Below are 20244 nucleotides of genomic sequence, written 5' to 3'. Positions count from 1 at the left end.
CAAGCGTGTGGGAACTTTAAGTGTGTGTTTAGTGTCTTTCTAAAACTCTGGGAATAAGGAAGTACATAGGCCAACATATTATGTAAAGTTATACCAGACACGTTAAAGGCAAATACACGCATAAACGTCTATGAATTCATTATTATTTTATTATTATCAAAAGTTTTATCATGTGAGTTAGCCAAGACTAGTGGCCAAATAAGGGGTCTTATGGGGCAATCAATATTCTGTCTATTTCATATAAAACCGTTTTGATTCTACAAACTCCTTCATCCTTCATATAACTTTTTTATTTATGTTATTTCAATGCTGACTCTGCTAGGGCAGTTTGGCCACACTAATATCTGTTAGATGACCTTCTCCCCTAAGGAGCTGAATCTTCTGTTTGGAATAGTTGTTTTAGCTCCCTGTCTGTCTAGCAACAAATTTGTTTGCTCAAAACTTACTGTGTTCAAAAGATTATTCTCAGCTCTTTGAATCAACTTCCCTTCTCCTAACACAGCCCACACAACAAAGGCTGCTTAAGGTCACCCTGACCAATGTGGGTTGGATATATCTTGGTGTGGGCAGTATGTGTATCTTATGATAAAATCATTATAGCCAATGTAATATTACAATGCAATGTAACCATGACATTAAATACCTAATAGTGTGTGCAACAACAGGAACAGTCTGTGAGAACACACAAAGAAGCAGGAAAGGAGTCAAAGAGAGGAAGGTAGGTTGCTTTCACTCTGCATTAATTCACCAATATGTTCCAAAGATGATGAACTGGAACGTGAGAATAAGATATGAATTGGTGGCGAACATGAGGATGTAGAAGGGCATGCTGTGAAACTGTTCCAGGGACAAAGTTGGACCAAGAGGTTAAAGCTGCACCATAGGAAAGGAGGGGAGAGAGTTAGGATAAAAGTGTCCCTTCTTATTGGGCTTCAGTCGCTCCATGGACAGTTCGGTTTTTTGTCATTTTGTTGAACACAACTTCATTGTATTCTCTTCTTGGTTGTGATTAATGAGTTAAGAGTTTATTCCATAGAGTAAAACAAGTCATCTTTTATTACAAGAAGAGTGTGTTGAAGATATACAGACATCTGGCCTATCTGGTAGGTTTCTCCAACAGTGGCAATACCCATTATGATGGTAAAAGAGGAGGAATTTATTGAATATTTCCAACAGCTGCATGAATAGAATGATGATGTATAATGATCAGGGCAGATGATAAAACAGAATATATGGTTTCAACTGAGAAGGAAAACAAATAAACCTTAAATATTAAAACTGGTCTAAAACTAATCTAAATAGGGCACATCTCTATAACTAGGCAAGTGTAATCAAACGTCAACTCGTCAAGTTGTTTTTCATTACATTTTATCTTTAAATACCGGGACATGGTCTGGCTTGGTTAACTGATCCTGGATCACTCAATGTCGGCTTACCTCCTGACCAGCACACAGACGAAATAAGATACCTCTAGCTGTTTTCACCTACAGCTTTTTATGTTCTAGATGTAGAAAAGGAATTTCAAGAGACTTAAAGGGCTCCATTCACTTCTGCAATGTCTGGTCCCTACACCTACCAGATGTGGTGGGTGGGAAATAGTTCCTTGTATCTTTAGAAAGCGGTGCCTCTTGTAGCCATTCCATCCATCACCCTCCTTGCACAACCCCTACAATTAAAAGGAATCGAAGGATCTCCACTGGGTTTTGCCAGGTTTGTGGTCACAGCAACTTGGAGCCAACCGGTCTGATCCATCGGTACAGTCCGGCTGGGTCCCATCTCAGCAACCATCCATGATACCTTCATTCTGCTGCATCGGCTTCAGCATCAGAAGCCTTGTGTGGTGTCTGGGTCTTTCTTAAGTTCTGACGAACTCTGATGAACTCAAACAGCTCGGCTCCCTCCCATAACTGCTGTTCGTGCTTTTTTTCCCTCTGCCAAAAAAAGTAAAGAACAACATAATAAAGATAATGTTTCATCAAGGGCCCCTTCATACTTTAAGGCGGGGTAAACATTGTAATGATTGAACTGAACCATCCAGGAAGGATGCACATGTCTCTGTTTTTGTTCGGTAGGGTAGCTGTGATTACTTCCTGTAGCATGAGGGGCTAAGTCATGAGCTAACCCCCCCCCCTGGAGAAGCCAGCTGGGGTAAGCGGCTTTGAAGGAAATCTCCTGCGCACCTTCTTTTGGTTGGCTCTAGGCATAGACATATACATATATATATAGATAGATAGATATATATAGAAGCTGCTGCATTTGCCTTTGGATCAGCGTACATAAATAAATATTAATTTAAAAATCATAGATTTTATCTATAGGGTTTATCTATCCAGTGTCTCAGGAGGCATACCGGGTTGACGTGTAGCCGGAAGGTTGCTAGTTGTATCCCGCTGTCGAGCTTTCGCTAGGCAAGACCCCAGACCCTAATGGCCCTTACACACCAACCAGATTATCGGTCGTCGGACAGTCTGGCGGGAAAAGGCAGTCCGACCGATTTGGTCATGGCCGATTCAACCTGTGCAATCGGCTGACAAGAATACAGCGTGAAAAGATCACCGACGGCTTTGACGATCACACAGCACACACCAAACAGACTCAGGTCACTGATCTCGCCAGACTGTCCAACGACCAATAATCTGGTTGGTGTGTAAGGGCCTTAAGTGCTCCCGAAGAACTGGCGGTTACCTTGCATGTATGACATGGCTGTCGGTGTGTGTATGAATGGGGGAATATTAGACAATGATTGTAAATTGCTTTGATTGGCCACTGGTTAGAAAAATGCTATTTAAATGCAGTTCATCTACCATTTATAACTTATTTTCTTACTCCACATAAAACCTTGAATAAAACTGACTCATTGAAATGGGTGGAACAATTTAAATGTAATGTTAATGCAATGTAAATGAGATTGCGGCCAGCAGCATCATTTCCATGACGTTTACATTTCTCCTCCGACCGCAACTGACTAGTGGAAGCGCCATTATGGAAAACAAATGATCTAGGGTTTCACCTGGCTTCCCAGTGAAGCCAGGAGGAGAGACGATAGTAGCTGCCCCAGATCATTAAATACTTAAAAACAGTTTATGTGGCGAAAGTGGAAGAAGGGTTGTAGCTTCTATCCTAATGTCTCCTCCTCTGAAATGAAGTTACCAAACCGACAACTAAACCACTGTGATCCTTTAAATGGAGAAGTGCATGGATGGAGCCAGTTCTTTGGTCATGTGAACAAAGAAGATCTGGCAGCCTTACCTCAAGATGTGTCTGTTGACGTTTTAACAACACCTTATCCAGTGGAGTCTCTCTATCCTGTCCCTCTGTTCTCTCCGACTGCTGCTTCTTCCTTCTCTCGAGGGCCTTCTGCAGCTCAGACTTGCTGCTTAGCACCAGGCCTCTGTGCACAATGTAAAATTAAAGCCAAACTACTTCTGACCAGCAAACGTAATCAGCACCCTACCTCTCCTACTGAAAGGATGAGGTGCGACTGCAGATCAGTTCATTTTGGACCCGAGGCCATGTGAAAACCAGATGATTACAATACACAACAATCAAAATCTTGACTTAAAGTCGCATCGTGTAAGGTTGAGATAGATTGTGATTGTCATTCCTTATTAGGCTTGGACTTCAGAATAAATATAATGTAATAATACCCCCTTCCCGCCAAAATAAGGGTTTGTTTCAACCACGCGTAAAACCCGCAAAAAAATGACAATAGACTCCTTTTCGAAAGCCAGAAGACGATTAAGCCTTTCTAGAGTTTCAAGCTCGACGCCACGCACACACCGGAAGAACAGAAGTAACAAGCAGTAGAGCAGCATGGAGGCCAGCGGTTGAGCCATGTTATGCATAGTAGATTCTTTGAGGGTTTGATATTTGGACATAAATGTGCCCCACAACTGAGAAAGGTCCTCCAGGAACAGGATTTTCCTGCATTTACACGAAAGACGGTGAAGAGTCAAATGTAATGCACATTTTTCTTTAGGATCAACTTAGTATACCTTTGCAGTTATCGACCGACTCATTATGAATTTGGGATACCTCGGAGCCAGTATTCATGCATGTCCATGGTCATATGGAAAGATGGCACCTGGAAGTTAGGGGAAATGTTCTGACTCATATTTTGAGGGATTGTGTTATCGTGTCCTACGCCTCAAGATTCAATAGGAAGTTAAGTGGACTTTACACTGACAGATTCAATAATTTTAAAAGTGAGCGTGTGGGCTCTCCAGTGGATCCTACGCCCATCCTGGTTTACATCTGCGTGTCTAATAGTGGATGAGTGGTTGTGGCTTGAAGGGTGGAGTGAGAATGAGTCATCACTCCTCCGGCACTAAGCCGTGGTTCAGCCGGTCTTAAAACACATCCATTGGTTTGTCAATCCACAAATGTGGTGGTTCTAAATATGTTACAATGCGCCATTTCCTATAAAGACTTGAAAAAAAGGTCGCTTGTGGAAGTCAGATTTGACCAACAGAGACTAAATAAAGGAGTTGATTTAAATTATATAAAAAGAAAATTGAGAAGAGAAGAAATATTTTTTATCCGAATTTTCATCTGGCTGGATCATCTTGCACATTCAAAAGAGTCAAATCAAAAAGAACGATGGGCAGGAACTGGGCCACGTGAGCGAGAGAAGGTGTATGATTGCAGTCTGAGAACCCACATGCTGGAGAGCGACTGAGAAAGCCTAATGCATACTTAATGAGGCCAGCATTACATAAACCATGAGAGCAAGCCACTGTGTCCTCTTACGATAGTAACAAAACAAGGGAGCGTTGGATGAGATTTTGGCTCTGATCAAATAAAAAAAGGATATTGTTACATATACACGTTGCTTGTGACATACTTTTTGTGGGCCAGTAGCAGTTCTTTGTGGAGCTCTTCATGGGTCCTTCCAGCTTTGGCTGGAGTGGCCTGACCTGGGGAGACGTCAGCTGAGCTGTTATAACCGTCATCCCTCTCCCCGTTGTCTATCGGAAGAAAAACCATAAAATCAACCCCGAATCCAATCCATCACAAACAACGAGTAGAAAATTCCTTGTCTAAAAGGGTTAAGCCATTACGTTCCAACTGACCTCTCGCTTTGGGGTGTCTCTGACAATGAGTGCGCGCGTAGTTTGAAGAAGAGCCAGTGAAAGACATGGTGATGGAAGGATAGGCGCAGCCACTGCGGAGTGGACGTGCAGAGGGGTGAGAGTGAGACAAGGCGGGACACGGAGGATAGCCCCGGACACTAAACCTGGAGGCACAGCGCTTTCTGCATACTGGCTCCCTGCCAGGAGTTGTGGGGGGGCAAAGGGGAAGGAAATAATGCCTGGAAAGAGGAGAGGTTGAAATAAAAGAAACATTTAAAAAATGACAGCATTCTTATCCATTTAGGCCTACTCGAAAAAAAAAAAGCTGTAACTTGGTTAAATTACAGTCAAATATTCATGAATTTAGAGATAGAGAGAGGGAGAGAGTGAGAGTGAAAACTGCGTAGGCCTATACAAACATTACACTTTTTTATATAGGCTACAACCATTAGAAGATTTCATATGCTAAGACTATGGTGAGCATGCTTAAACCTGTGCTGATATGCATTACAAAAATAGTATGTGATTAGTCATACCTGTGATGTAGAGTCCTGAAGTGCTTCGTAGTGTATCGTCTGACAACATCCACAATCCACTCAAACGGACACGCAACAATACCTATCGGTGGTGTTGTGTCACCTGAGAGCCTCTACTCTACTCTGAATCCACTGGGGGGCAGTGGGCACCATTACAAAAGCCAATGAGGAAGAGAAGTGTCCAACAATCGAATAAAGAAAAACTCAGTGGCGTCATCATGTTATGAATTACGACTACTTTAATTGGGTAGCTTTTTTGTGTAATTTTGGTTTTAGTATTTTAACATTTAATTGTAATAAAAAGTATATATTTACTGAAAGTGACAGGCAATACAAGTCCTCATTTATTTATTAAAGGTTGAGGGTTGTAAAGGAAAGCATAAAGGAATACTAGGTCATTTCTACCACTAGGGGTCTCTCAATCAAAACACTAACAAGACAGTTTGATGACGTTTCAACGGCTGCTGAAGTTGAAGTACTCCAGGGAATGAGAAAGGCCAGAAACTGTGATCCTACTTAAAGCAGAGGAGCCAGCGTCCGGTGGGCTGGTGTTTAAATAGGTTGCTTATTCTTTACGATTTAAGACACATTCAGCAGTTAGGGGGGTACAAAACAAAGGCCAAGTTGAAATGCTTGCCACCAACACAAAAAATATGTTGGTGGTTATGGTTTATTATTACCCGCATACAGACAGTGGTTTGAAGCCCAACAGATAACCATATATAAAATCAGTAGAAAAACCCTTTATCACAATTAGATAAACCTTTATAAAAAACAAAAAAGGTCCAGTTAAAGATTATAATGCACAACAGGAAACTAATATATTTGGCGCATTACAATATACACCCCACCTATTATTCTGAAAGATTACTGTAATGTTTAATTGAAGAAGAATGTAGGAATGCAAAACCAACTACAATATTATAACTAGATTAATCAATGAACAAAACAAACATACATCATATAACAGCTATGGACCACTATAAGCCTGAAAACATGTTACACATTCTCAAATCGGAGGTACTCCAGATCTGTTTATTGCCCCATGACTAGATTACAACAACCGTCAAAGATCAGGGTGTTTCTCCTGCCGATAACATCTCTTAATGCTGCACCATGTTAGTTTTCCAAATAGCGGCCACTAGTGGCTTGAGTTGTAGCTATAACTTGTCTGAAAATAAGGTGGGTTCCCTGGTTGGATTGACCCATGGATGGGAATGTTTTATTCTTGGGAAACTTTGCAGTTCAGATATCTAAATGGAGGATATAATGCATGAATGAATCTAATGAAAACCTTTTTACTTTCTTAGTTGAATGCCGTTAGGAAATATATTTTGAATAAACATTGAAATGAATAATACATCTGTCAAACTGCGACAAATCACTGCAATGATATAGCTTCAAGTGGCAATGTTGAAGATCTCCGTTTTGTTCTTTTGAGGCCGCTACGTCTAAATAAAATAACTGTACGCAGCTACGCACACCCTGATGCGTCACCACACTCTCTGAGGGAACTGCCGCTAGGTGATGGAAACAGTGTCACTAACTGCACTGTTTGTGATTTGAATACAAGGGCGAAGTCGCCTGCAGCACCCGGTTTGTAACATTCATAATACTGCAAATACAAGGGGCTTTCATCAGCGATAGTGACTCAACTGACAATTCATTTTAACCAAGTTCTTTGGAGGTCTTCGAGATTGACACTTAAAGTCAAAGAAGTGTTGCAAAGAAACAAACAACATTTAGCATGCTATTTTTTGCATGTGCTAGGGTGAAAATACAAATCGAATACATGTTCAATTAAGTGCAGTGCGTTTCGTGTTATTTGCAGCTCTATACAGATGGAGCAAAAAACACACGATAAATCATTAGCATGAAATGTCCAATACCAAAAAAAATAAAATCTGATTATTAACCTGCATTAAATAGTGCAGTAAATTGCACTACACACAACAAATACCTTTCGGACCTTTGTGATGTACCCATTAATCCTGTTTTTTGTTCACCAAGAAAAATACACATTGAATCCATAGATTCAACTATGGCACAAGTGAAAGGGAAAAAATAACTGGTCGGATTAAATCACGGTTCAAATACTAGAGCTATCTGGTATCACCAACGATGTGATAAAGAAACAAGAAAAAAATATTTACTTCTTAATAGGGGAAGACCTGTAGGAGAAGATTGGTGTGGCATCTAACTTAGGCCATTCAAGTGTCTCAGACTCCAAGTACCTGGTTTATGCAGACGGAATGGTGGGTCAAGTCATATTTTGTGATCAGTCAGCCTTGTGGTAAAAGCCACAAGATCGTTTTGACTTGAGATTGACTAGTAACCTAGTCAGAAGCAAATCATGGACTACAGTGACTGGTACTTTGTGCTGAAATTAACGTTCTTGCCCGTCACCTACAAACAAATACAATACGTGTACCTGGGTTAAACCTAACACCAATCAGAGTAAAAAATAAATGGATTGGACATAACCCCAATTCAGTTTACATGTAAATATAAAAATAATTAAGTTAATTACATGAAGAGGAAGCTTAAAGGAATATGAAAACCACTCTTCAACATTTCAGTCAAGAGCGACAATCCAATATGTAAATTGAAGGGCGAAGGAGGGAATGAATCAGTAGCAACAAAGGGAATGGGTAAGGGGCACAGGAGGTCACAGCAACCATACAGTGATTTAACTTTACTTGAAGGCAGACTGGAGCTCCCTGAACGCAGCCTGTTTGGTCTTCTTCTCCTCAAGCTCCTTCTTTTTGGACTCCTGCTCTTCGCGGATCTCGGCCTCAAAGCGATTGGATTGATTGATAGCTTGTACCTGTTGGTGGTAGAGTATACAACATGTTCAGCCTGTGTTTTTTGCTTTAGTTTAGTTCAGTGCATTGCACTGTCGCATCACAACTCCCAAGGCTCTGACCGGATGTCCCACTAAGGCTTTTAAAATAACGCTGAGAAAAAGAAAGAAATCGCTGTCTATTCATTTTGTTGACAATAGAGAGCACCAATTGAGTGTTAGGTACAAATCAGATGCACTTCATTTATCCCAGACAGAAAGAAGCTATTTTTGTCTGCGAGTCTAAGTGTGACTAAAATTCCCCGCAACAAAGTTGTTGGCAATGTTTTGCCGTCGTGTTCTGCTCAGGTTTGTTTTGTACAGAAACTTCTGGGACTCATTTAGCCTTTGTTTGCAACTCGGAGCAATCAGTTCTACAACCACGGCGGCTGAAAGTGGCCTGCAAGCGCCCTTACTTTTGCTTCAAAGAAGGTCTTCGCCCCCTTCACCCCCTCGGTGGAGACGTCGATCTCCGAGAGACGAGCCAGGACACAGAGACCGCTGTCTTCCGCTAGTTCGCCAGCTGCTGCTTTCCTGAAGATGAGTAAGAACTGCAGAAGAACAGGAGGTCAGTATAAAGCTGTAAAAACGCCACGCGAGTTTAAACAGGTCGTGAGGAAGACTGCTCTCCCTCTTTACAACGCCTAGATCATATCAATTAGCTTTAACAGAAAAAAACGACCTCTGTGGAAGTTTGGGGTTTATATGGGTCGGAGGTTGCGGGTGGGTTTGTGCATCAGTGAAGAGCTGCTGGGCCGTGTGCCCGCTCTTAACTCACCTCTCTGAAGCTGAGCTTGTTGTCCAGGTCTTCATCCACCTCCTTGATCATGTTCTTCAGGCCCAGATGGGTCTGCGGTGCCTCCAGCTTCTCCATCATCAGTTTAAGCTCCATAAGATCAATGAAGTTGTCTTTCCCTGCGTCGAACCTAGCCACAAGGAGGACAGAAACGCAAACATGAAACGTGACCCCCATTTATATCCTAGATTGATGTAGTTTATAAGAAATGGCTTCCATGAGCTTTTAGTGAGTGAATGATCTCTGAGAATATCCGTTTCGAGTTTACAGGGCTGCGTCTGTATGAGCCGATTGAGATTTTATACCGCTACCGGCTAGGGAAGATGGAACCCGTCCCAGTAGGCTGGAGACTTCAGAATCAATGACTTAATTGGTTGGCCAATAAGAGTACAGATACATACAAAATGTTCAATCCCTGTAACTTTGGGTGGCCATGTCTGACTGAACACCTTGCTATGCTCTACACCTGTCTGACTGCTACCAGCTTGCTCACAACCCTGAAAACCAATCATCATGGGCAATACTCATTCAGTCGTGTTTAATACTACAATGTTTGCTTGTAAAACTACTTTGTATGTCAATCATGGCCACCATTGCCCTCTTAACTATCCCTGGAAGGATATCCCCCAATCTGTGTTCCTTCAAGATTTTTCTTCCTTGGTAAATAAGGATGTTTTTTTCTTGCCCTTTGGGGCATTAGGATTAGGGGGTGTCATAAATATATGGCCTGTAAATTCCCTGCAATTTCCGCACTAAGAGCGATACAAATAAAATGACATGACTTTACTTGTCAATTTGATTACAACACGAAGCACCTTCCTTCTGCAGTAGAATAGAGAAATAGTACAAATAAAAATCCTGTATTTTTCCATGTTAACTTTTGAGGGAAGTTCATGTATGTTTTTTCTGTGATGAACCATGACCTGATTCTTAAGATTCCTTGCTTGTCTTTGCTTGTCCTGCACACCAAATCCAGCTGATAAATACGTGAGACTGATTTCTAGGACTAAATAAAGGGTTCAGAAGCAATTACTGTGGGATATCTAAAGGAAAATGTATTTTGGTGAAAAACACCCGACAGGGTGAACGTTATGGTTTTCTTTTCACAGAAAACGAAAATATCAACTAATAGTGCGCAAGTTCTTTTGTAAGCTGAGCGCTTTAGAGGAAATGCATCATTACCCAGCTTCCTCAATCACAGCGTCGTAAAGGACGCATGGACATCCATATTTGGGCAGATAGAACACTTCCCCTCTTGCAAGAGCAATGGCCTCTTCAACTTAAAATCCCACACGTTAAAATACTAGTAACACCCATATCGACCATTCTAATCAAGAAATACTAATCGATAGAAATGACACACCCTTAAAAGTGCCGTGTTCGACATGTCACGTCATTATCACACCACGAGTTGTGATTGGTTTATTAGCCAGGTAAATAAGAACTGTGAGCTTTACCATGGCTGAGCCACAATGTTCAGTCTGATCCGTTGATACGCCCATTGCTGGGTAGGCTACTTAGTTGTTTCAAGATTGAATTGAAAAGCCATTAACACCACAGTAAACAAGGGTCAATCGAAGCTCCTTCAGAAAGGCATGTTGTCATGTTGGACTCACTGTTTAAACATCTTCTCCATGTCTTTGATTTGCTTCCTCGAGAACTCCTTGAACTCCGTGTAGGGATTTAAGACCTTCATGCTGGGCTGGAGGTGCTCACCCACTCCCTCGTTCAGTTCCCCGCGCCGCAGCAGTTTAGCGCCCAGTTCCGAGTCCGCGCTCCCCGTGGAGGACTTCTCCAGTGGCTCCTCGTTTTGCTGGATCATCCCGTCCACAGCCACGGCTTCTTCAACTCCCTCCTCGATTTGGAGTCTACGGTTCAACTTTGACGACAACTCGTCTGTGGCCATTTTCAAATAGTGTAACGTAAACGCTTACTTCAAGGAAACGCGAGAGAAAAAACACGTCTTGGGCCGACTCATACAGTCTATGAATGAGTAACCTGGCAACCTGCTGCTGGGTGACTCCTCCCGAAACGATGTGAGTATGGGGGTTGATAGTGATAAGAGACACACAGCCAGTTGCCAGCGTGGAGCAACTACATTCAGACGGCTGGTTGTGTTTCCTCTTGGTTAAGCTACGTACCAGAAGCATCACCACGCCTTTTAAAGGCACACGTGTTCTGAGCTAAAAGCGGAGCGCGTTGAATGGAACAGGACCGGCAGTTTCAGGACCGCGGTGACAAGACCGCAGTAAGAACCTGATACGCTGCCTGCTGCGGGACGCGAGGTTATTTGGACTTGGATGGCGAAGGAATGTTTAGTAACCTCAAGAATAATTCTGGAAAACGGGATGAAACACCACACGTGGACGTGGCTCACCTAATGTCTAAACTTAACCATTTAAAAAAAAAAAATGAACATTCCCTGTTTGAATCTACATATATCTGTAGTAGATGCTGATATCAAAACATTGCAAAAATCTCATGAATTCTATTTCACCCGGTAGCCTACCTGATATATATTTTGATCATATAGTTCGGTGCTGAGTAAAATCTTGTGTTAACGTTACTTGTACTGCAGGGGGCGTGCTTGCCCTATGCAAAAGACGTATGAATTAGACGCTCACACACCCTGCCCCACGGCACGAGAAGCGCTCTGCTGTGGCTGAAGACATGCCCAGCGCCTTCAGCTGCAAAGAACACCTCCGTGCATATAAAAAACATGAATCTTTCAATATATATATTTTGGAAGAATTATCACCACTCGTCAAGGCACTGCAAGTATTCAACATTAACCTGCAGCCCGAAACATATCCCCAGCAGTGGCGTATACACAAAAGACGCAGACAATGCCGTTGCATTGGGGCGGGGGAGCAGTTTCCCCTCCAGCCCAAAAGAACGGCCGGGCTCTATCGCAGCAATAATTAAGTCCTCTGCGTGTTATTTATTAATCATTCCATAAAATTACATGAATTTGAATTCTCATTGGAATATAAATAAACTATATGTACACCCAACTGCACCATGGTTCTTTCATGAACTCATTTAATATCAAATAGGCCTACATATATAGGCAAAAAAAAAATAAACAAACATATACATTTGAATAGTTTAGTAAAAACGTTTGTTTAAGAACAAAAGGCGATTTGATTTTAAAAGTGTGCTGCTTGTTAGATAAATGCATTCGTGAACGTTTGTACTTTTCTCAATAAACAATGATCAATCCTGAAAAAACTGGAAAAATGATGAACAAAAATAAAAAATCTCTACTTCAGAACAAAACTTTTAATAAATAATAACCTTCAAAAGACACAGAATAAGAGCTAACTGGAGTGTTTAGCCATGCTAAGAGTGCAGCGCTAAGCATTAGCAGCCCGTTGACCAGACCAGCCCAGAGGTTAGCTGAGCAATGGTGGGGGAGATTTAAAGTAACACTACAAATAAGAATTGCTGGGCAGCCTGTTCCTCTCCCTTTGCTTAAAATAATCTCACTAAGGACACTCCCAAAAATACCTTCCACTTACGCCACCCAGCCAGCCGAGCTGGTCAGATCACACAGATGCACAGCCAGTTAGAGTGGACAGAACTCTGTTATTGAAGAACTGAGACATGATGAATGCTTGACTGAAGTGACTTAACAGTCAACCGTTTCCGATTTAATCTGTTCAACGCCTGCCTTGACGTAGTAATCTCTCCGCTGACCTAGAGATTCTAGGGTTTAGTGATCTACAGTTGTGACTTCCAAAGTATTTCAGCATTCACATTTTCTACTCTTACCAGTACAATATTATGCATACTTTTAATATTACTAAGCAAATTATTAATATGCAACTCATCAGGGGGGGAGGGGCAGTGGGGGTGGCCAGCAATTGTGTATGGCCCTTGCCATACACAATTGCTGTGTATGGCAGCAATTGTGGCCCCGTGGCCCCTTGGGGAAGCTAAGCCCACACCCCTCATACAGTGCCTTGTGTAACGGTCAACCGACCCATTGGGGATACTTAGGTTAGTGATCATTTGCCAATTTCTCACTGTTACTTAAATAATAGCGTTATTCAAGAAGGCGGTGTAAAACCCTGTGTATGTCCACATCACAACAAGCCAAGAGGTTATACTTAACACCACATATTGTTGTGGATCACCATCTGGGGAGCGTTTAATGTCGTTGTCTGCTTCCAAAGGGTTGAGCTTCTCAGGCACTCTAACGTTAACGTGTGGCATGTGGTGCATTTCAACATCCCTCATTATCAACGATGCATACCAGCTAAAATAACGTCACAGATCACATGGCCGTGAGCCATACCCATGGGGATACACAACCCCCCTCCTGTCAATAACTCTCAGCCAAAAGCATTTTCTTTTTTAATCAGATATTGTTCGATTCGAGCTGTAACAGGGGATTCACTTAAACCTCAATGATTGTAAACTCTTGGCTGTCGGAGGGATGAGCCAAGATTCCTGGTTATATTCTAGAACTTTTCATAGCCTTCTTTCTGTCTTTGTAAAATGAAACAGTACTATAATAATGCTAATTCATATTTGAAGGTGCTGTAGGTAATATTTAAGGGTTATAAAGAGAGAATGCAGAAGGTGGAAGTGAGAAATATTTAGTAAAACAACACAAAGAAAACTCCCTCTCGGCTTCTTCCATGATCCATAACTGTAAGCTCAATTCAGAAGGGTTAAATCTTTGATGGAATGGTAGGTGAATTCTTTCAACCAATCAGGGAAGCGAGGCCCTGATTTGTCGCAAATGACCCGGGAGCGGTCTAAAATCTAAATTGCCTCATACAGAGGCGTCGATTGGAAAAATGTATTTTCACAGCACATTTGACTCACTCACTCACGATTGACAAGGCAATCGTGAGTAAAAATCGAATTAATGAAAGTCGAAGTATTGCTCTTTAATCTTACAGCACCCTAAACTTTTTAAAATGCTTTATAGTTAGGCCTATATTGATTGAAAATAAAATATCCAAATCGGACGATTAGTTATTATGCCAATTATTCACGTAGGCCTAACTGTAGCGACTATATAATTAGCATAGCCTACTTCATAACCCAACTTTTGATGGAAAGAAGGAGGCGGAGACTCGCTGGTGTACATTTCCCGGGCAGCTGTGAACGTTAACGCACAGCGCTTCTGTCATCAGTACAGCATCAGCATCTTCTGCGGTCGCGCTGTCTGCACGAGGGATCCGCGGGGCGAAGCGGGGGAGGACAAAGAGAGAGAGAGAGAGAGAGAGAGAGAGAGAGAGAGAGAGAGAGAGAGAGAGAGAGAGAGAGGGAGAGAGGGAGAGACGGAGAGAGACTGTAGGCTACGACAAAAACAGGATGATAATGGAATCGGGACGGCGGAGGATATCGGATTTACAGCAAAGGACTGTTGGAAATTGACAGAGGCTTGCTGTTGATTTGGCGAGTTGTATTTTTGTATTTGATTTGATTGAAATCTGCCTTGACCTTCCCATTTGTCGAAGCGGTGGAGGCGAGCACCCCGCGAATGCCTCGGATGGAAAATCGGGGTCCACCGCTGGCGCTAGGCAACAAGGCGCATCTCTCCTCCGGAACGATGATAACGGGCATGATGAGGAACGCACTGGACTGATGGATGAGTTTGCAACGCGGCTTTAACACCCCCCATCCCCTCCCCGTCGACTGTGAAACATAGAATATCCTCTTCAATGGATTCATTGCTTCATTTTTGGTGTAGCCTCGTGGAAAGGAAACATTAAGACAGCAATATTAATCCCTGGTCTTTGTAAATTATTCATCGTTGATACTGTATGGTGTTTTTATTGACGTGCGGTAGCATTTCACTTGATTGATGTATTGCCCCTCAGTGTTGTAAAAAAAAATGGTCCCCATATGGTTTAGTTAGTGTATGTTGGACCCTATGAAAGACAGCAAGGCCCGCTTAATGACAATAACGCTGGAAAGAACAGGGGATTCTCAATTGGTAATTAACAAATGTTGGATACAAGGGCTCATTAAGCCACAGCAGGGCCACCAGACATCTCCAAACCACAGCACAGCATTCAGCCATTGAGAGAGCGGTCCTTTCAGTGGGAAGAGAGGAAGAAAGAAAAAAGGAAAAAAACATGTTGCCTTCGCAAGAAGCCTCCAAGATTTACCATGACAACTACATGCGCAACTCCCGCGCCATCGGGGTCCTGTGGGCGATCTTCACCATATGCTTCGCCATCGTCAACGTGGTGGTGTTCATCCAGCCCTACTGGATCGGGGACAGCGTCAACACGCCGCAGGCTGGCTACTTCGGCCTCTTCCACCACTGTGTCGGCACCGGCTCGCCCAACCGGGAGCTCACGTGCGTGGGGAGCTTCTCCGACTTCAGCTCGATCCCGTCCGGGGCTTTCAAGGCAGCGTCTGTGTTCGTCCTGATGTCCATGGTGCTGACCCTTAGCTGCATCGCCTGCATGATGCTCTTCTTCTTCTGCAACACCTCCACGGTGTACAAGACCTGCGCCTGGATGCAGCTCCTATGTGGTAGGTGATGGACAGCCGCACAAGGGCTTTGGCACGCAGGCATGCGGTGTACACTTCCATAGCCAATTCTACCAAAGCGTTGTCACCCTCACCTCTATTGGCCTATCGGTGTGTATTTGAAATGGGATATTGGTTCTATTTATATCGGTTGCGTTCTGTAACACTGGGCCTACGGTATCCTGTATCTGTTAACATATCCAAGTTTCATGGTCTTCTATAAATCAAGACAAGCAATGCAGCAGTCATTTCCGCATGCAGGTTGATTGTAGCCATCAGCAACGACAGACCCACTGCACCTTACAATGGATTTTTGTTGTGTGGACAACGTTTGGTTGTCATTTATCCAAATGGTAGTCCACTATTGGTTAACGACGTTCAACCCAATTATACACACACTGAGTCAGAGATATGTTCCTGAAGGCCTAAACCACCAGCTTCTATTATTTGGAGAGATGATCTCATTCAGATTGGATTACTGTTTGAACATGGGATGTTTCCTCATGTGTGGGGATTGTTCTGATGAGATGAGGATTAGTATGGCTGGTGCCTGTACGATACATGATGAGACATGCCAAACGTCAGAATTTATGCATGTTTCAGTGTGTGTGTGTGTGTGTCTGTGTCTATGTCTATGTGTGTGCGCGCGCGCGTGTGTGTGTGTGTGTTTGCGTGTGCGTGTGTGGATGTATTTGTCTGTGGTAGAAGTAAGGGGTTGATGGTTGTCTTAATCCTGTGTGCCTAATGAACCCCACCACCACCGTTCTTGCTCTGCTCCACTGCGATTATCAGCATAGCCCTGACAGACCGGGCCCTGAAACAACATGGAGCCCTCAGCGAATCAGCGTGGACCAACTTGGGCCAACGTTCGAAAGTGGGCTGTTGGTGTTTGTCGAGGCAGTCAAGCAAGCACCTTTGAGGAACAGAATACAATTCACACGCAGTAGCTGTAGCTGAAGCTACAGCAGTAGCATCTTCTAGAGCACAGTTGTAAGCAGGCTGTCTATGCAAAGGCCATAAGGACAGTCAGAGCTCCATGGAAAAGGGAATACTCTACACTTGGTGGATGGAATAGAGACAGATACAACACAGAAACATATCAAGTGGTCCGACCTGAGAATCCGCTTGTATTGGATATTATTGGAGTGTCCAGATATGAATTGAATGAATGATTCAGCATCATCTTCTTCATCTTTTTTAAGCACGAGTTCAGAGGATGAAGACGGCAAACATTTATTTTTAAGGCTGGGATGAAAGGGTTGCTTTGTTTGTTGTTCTGCCAACAGGCAGTATTGAAAACCTTTACCCCGGTCCTGAGAAGAACAATTAGAATCATATGTAGGCATTACCTCCAGCTCTCCCCTCCCACCCCCACCCCATTCCTCCCTAGCCTTCCCTTGCCTCTGTTCCTCTTTTAATCTTCCTTCCGCTTCTCCTCCCCTCCCTCCTTATTAGTCTTTTATCCGACACTGTTATCCAAACTGACTTATGGTGAAGCGGATTAAAAATACTATTCAAAATCAGAGTAGCTACAAAAAACCTCCTTGTGCCTGACAGCCGAGTTTAAAACCATTAGAGTGCAGAGTCCCCCCAGGAATCAGAAATACTAGGCTAGTAATTTTTGTGCCTCACATCTGACCTGTCGTCTGCAATATTTAACAGAACTAAGTGTGACACAGGCCGTCACACAGGAGGGAAAATGTCCTGGGAGGAACACAACACACATACACGCACGCACACACACGGCCCGCACGCACGCACGCACGCACGCACACACACCGCACGCACGCACACACACCACACGCACGCACACTCTAAATCCTTGTCTATATGCCCCCTCTGTACTCTGCCATATAGCGCGTGGGAGAGACTACTCTCCCCCACTGTATCCACCCCCTCCCCCATCTTCTCCCACTCACCTCTTTCCCTCCTTTTCTTCCTCTACCCTCTTTTCCCCCAGCCTCTCTACGCACCACGGGTAGAAAGAAAGACATAATAGTATGTGAACAAGGAGGTCAGGAGATGGTTGAAAGAGGTTTAAGAATGCGTGTGCCTGGATGTACTTGCATAATGTAGGTCTACATGCATGTGAATGAATGGCTTCAGCCCGCGTTTGAATATGCTGAAAAGAGCCTGTTTCACGTGCAGCCTTCCATTCATTCACTCACGCACTCCGCCAACGACAGAGCCGTTAGCCGTGCATGCTAACAATCAGGTTCTAAGGAGCAGCAAAGCTTTATTAATGGTCTTATCGCACGCACACACCTCGTGCAAGGCCAAGGCCTTTATAGTCGGGATGCATGTATGGAAAGCCACCAGGGGAATAATTAATCTCACTTTCCTCCCCATCTGGCATTTAAACATTGAGCTTTGAAAGCAACCTGGTGTATATAAGCAGCAGTGTGAACGCCTGCCGGGCATTTATGAACACCAACCGGCACTTAAAGGGACAGAAATACAGTCATTTATTTCAGATTATGTTATTAAGGGTTATCGAGGTGTGCTTTAGCTGCTCCCCCCGCGACCCGACCCCGGATAAGCGGATGACGATGAGGAGGATGAGGAGGTGTGCTTTAAGAGAATCAGTAAATCCTGTTCCATGAAATCCATTGTGTTCTCACATCATTGCAGTCTGTCCGTTTCCCTGTATTCCTTCAAGGCAATTTACTGGGTGGAGCCAGTGTTCCCCTCCCGGCTGCGTAGCCATGCGGCTCACCACTTACGTTACACCCCACATAGCGGCCGACGGTGCAGGTCGTGCAGAGGAAGTGCAAAACACACCAAACAGCGAGCGAGCCAGTGTGCGTGTGTGTCCGTTGTTTGTGTGAATTCAATTCAATTCAATTTCATTTTTACAGCCCTTAATCACAGGTACAGTCTCAAAGGGCGTAACAGGCCATATATTTATGACCCCCCCCCCCCCCCCCCTGACCCTAGCCCCTAGAAAAAGCTCCTCTTAATTAGAAGAAATCTTGAGGAGGAATGCAGAGTGGGGGACCCCTCCTTCCAGGGATAGTCAGGAGTGCAGCGGCCAGCGGGTGCCATAATTGACAAACATATATGGATATATATATACAGGCAAATGGGTTGCTGATCCTGAGTCTTGCCAAGAGTGAGTTTATTAGCTGATTCTGGGATGTTGGGTAGGGGTGTAACGGAAAGATCCCTCAGGTGATATTTCAAATTTTATGATAGGAATATCGATCCTGTTGTCTGGCCCCATGCCTGTCAAGCTTCTCCCCTACAACCTAAGGTTTGGTGTATGGAGGGTATACGTCTGCATCAGTATGCACACATGTCATATTAACCAGGTCAGGTTTTTGGAGCCATGGCTGATGCTGCTGATAGGTGGAGGTAATCAAATGAAACAAACCAGTTAACATTTGACACTGGAAGGTGCCCAGATTTTAAATAAAAAAATAACTAAAAACTTTCTTTTTTATTGTCTCTAGTGTTGGCATTGCTGTTAGCATTAGAATACATTCAAATCAGGGTTAGGGTTAGAATAAATGGTGGATGGCATGTACATTTAGCATAATATAATATGCAACAAACAAGATGTGATTTAAATATCAGAGAAAATGTTGATATTATTCAATCTAGAGGGTTTAAATGATTTACTGATGCTTATGGAGATGCCTTGAATACTATCTTATTAAATAAAGCATGAAATATAACAATGGTAAGGCCCTTTCAGAAGCTAGGGATATCTCTCCACACCTCAACTGTATAGCCAGGAGGGCTGGTTCCTTATTCAACCGACTGACAGTGTTCAAATGACAAGCTAGGAGTTAAAGGAAACAAAGAGCTGTTTGTTGACACACAACCATACAAATTGCATGTGAATGTGGTCCGATATACATTTTCAATTGCTTTAGTAAATTTCATTTTCAATTGAACAATGTGCCAGTGTGTGTGGACGATGGCTGGTTTGAGCAGCCTCACCAGGCCCGAGTCAGGCTGATTGTGCTCTCTGGGACCAGTTGAGACTGCCTAAAAGCAGCCATCGTCCACACACACTCCAAACACACACTCCAAACAGCATGACCATAGTGAGCCCCTTTTGGACTTGGCTGTGTGTTGTGACCAGCAGAGTATCCTGTCTGGGAGAGTAATGATCCCGAGTCTGCATCCCAGCAGTCAGCAGTATATTCGGTAGCACATATTGCTGATCAGCTCGGGCGGAGCGACTATGACTGCAATAGTGTAAAAGCTTAGCGTATCAAAACCTGATCATCCAGATACAATAGAACCGCCATGCTCCACTGCTCAAGAGCTCGTCTCATCCTCGCCGCGCCCTAGAATGATTGTTTGTGCCAGTGACACCTTATCAGTGATACATCGTTGATACGGATGAACAGGACCAGAAAAAAGATATTAAATTGAAGTCCACCGCACTGCAATCAATCTCGTTTGCCAGACTGACTGTGTAGCATTTACTTTACGTTAAAAACAAGAAACATGTACACACAGGTTAAAGATAACGAGATGTATTAT

The 20244-nt window shown here is 43.3% G+C and overlaps 2 protein-coding genes across 2 annotated transcripts in view; one reads left to right on the top strand and one right to left on the bottom strand.

The window, feature by feature from the left end:
* Positions 1-6228: 6228 nt before the first annotated feature.
* efhd2 (EF-hand domain family, member D2) lies at positions 6229-11378 on the bottom strand. The gene is made up of 4 exons (XM_060057476.1): positions 10863-11378; positions 9229-9376; positions 8867-9001; positions 6229-8435 (listed from the first exon to the last, which is right to left on the bottom strand). The coding sequence occupies exons 1-4, from the start codon at positions 11150-11152 to the stop codon at positions 8304-8306; spliced, it is 705 nt and encodes a 234-aa protein (XP_059913459.1). The 5' UTR covers positions 11153-11378; the 3' UTR covers positions 6229-8303.
* Positions 11379-14394: 3016 nt separating this feature from the next.
* Positions 14395-20244, top strand: part of LOC132461945 (LHFPL tetraspan subfamily member 4 protein-like) — a 16739-nt gene continuing 10889 nt past the window's right edge. The window contains exon 1 of the mRNA XM_060057475.1: positions 14395-15750. Coding sequence (XP_059913458.1) covers positions 15345-15750 — 406 coding nt within the window. The 5' untranslated portion in view covers positions 14395-15344. The remainder of the gene's footprint in view (positions 15751-20244) is intronic.

Source organism: Gadus macrocephalus, chromosome 7 (genome assembly GCF_031168955.1).
Source record: "Gadus macrocephalus chromosome 7, ASM3116895v1".
NCBI classification, from domain to species: domain Eukaryota; kingdom Metazoa; phylum Chordata; class Actinopteri; order Gadiformes; family Gadidae; genus Gadus; species Gadus macrocephalus.
The sequence above is the reverse complement of the archived record's forward strand: the minus strand, read 5'-3'. Positions and strand labels throughout refer to the sequence as shown.

Bases quoted from the DNA above. Each gene is read 5' to 3' on its own strand.
- efhd2 (XM_060057476.1), bottom strand. From the start codon at position 11,152: ATGGCCACAGACGAGTTGTCGTCAAAGTTGAACCGTAGACTCCAAATC. The intron at 9,377-10,862 runs GTGAGTCCAACA...CCTTGTGGCTAG, and splicing joins ATGGAGAAGATGTTTAAACA to GTTCGACGCAGGGAAAGACA. The intron at 8,436-8,866 runs GTAAGGGCGCTT...TACCACCAACAG, and splicing joins AGACCTTCTTTGAAGCAAAA to GTACAAGCTATCAATCAATC.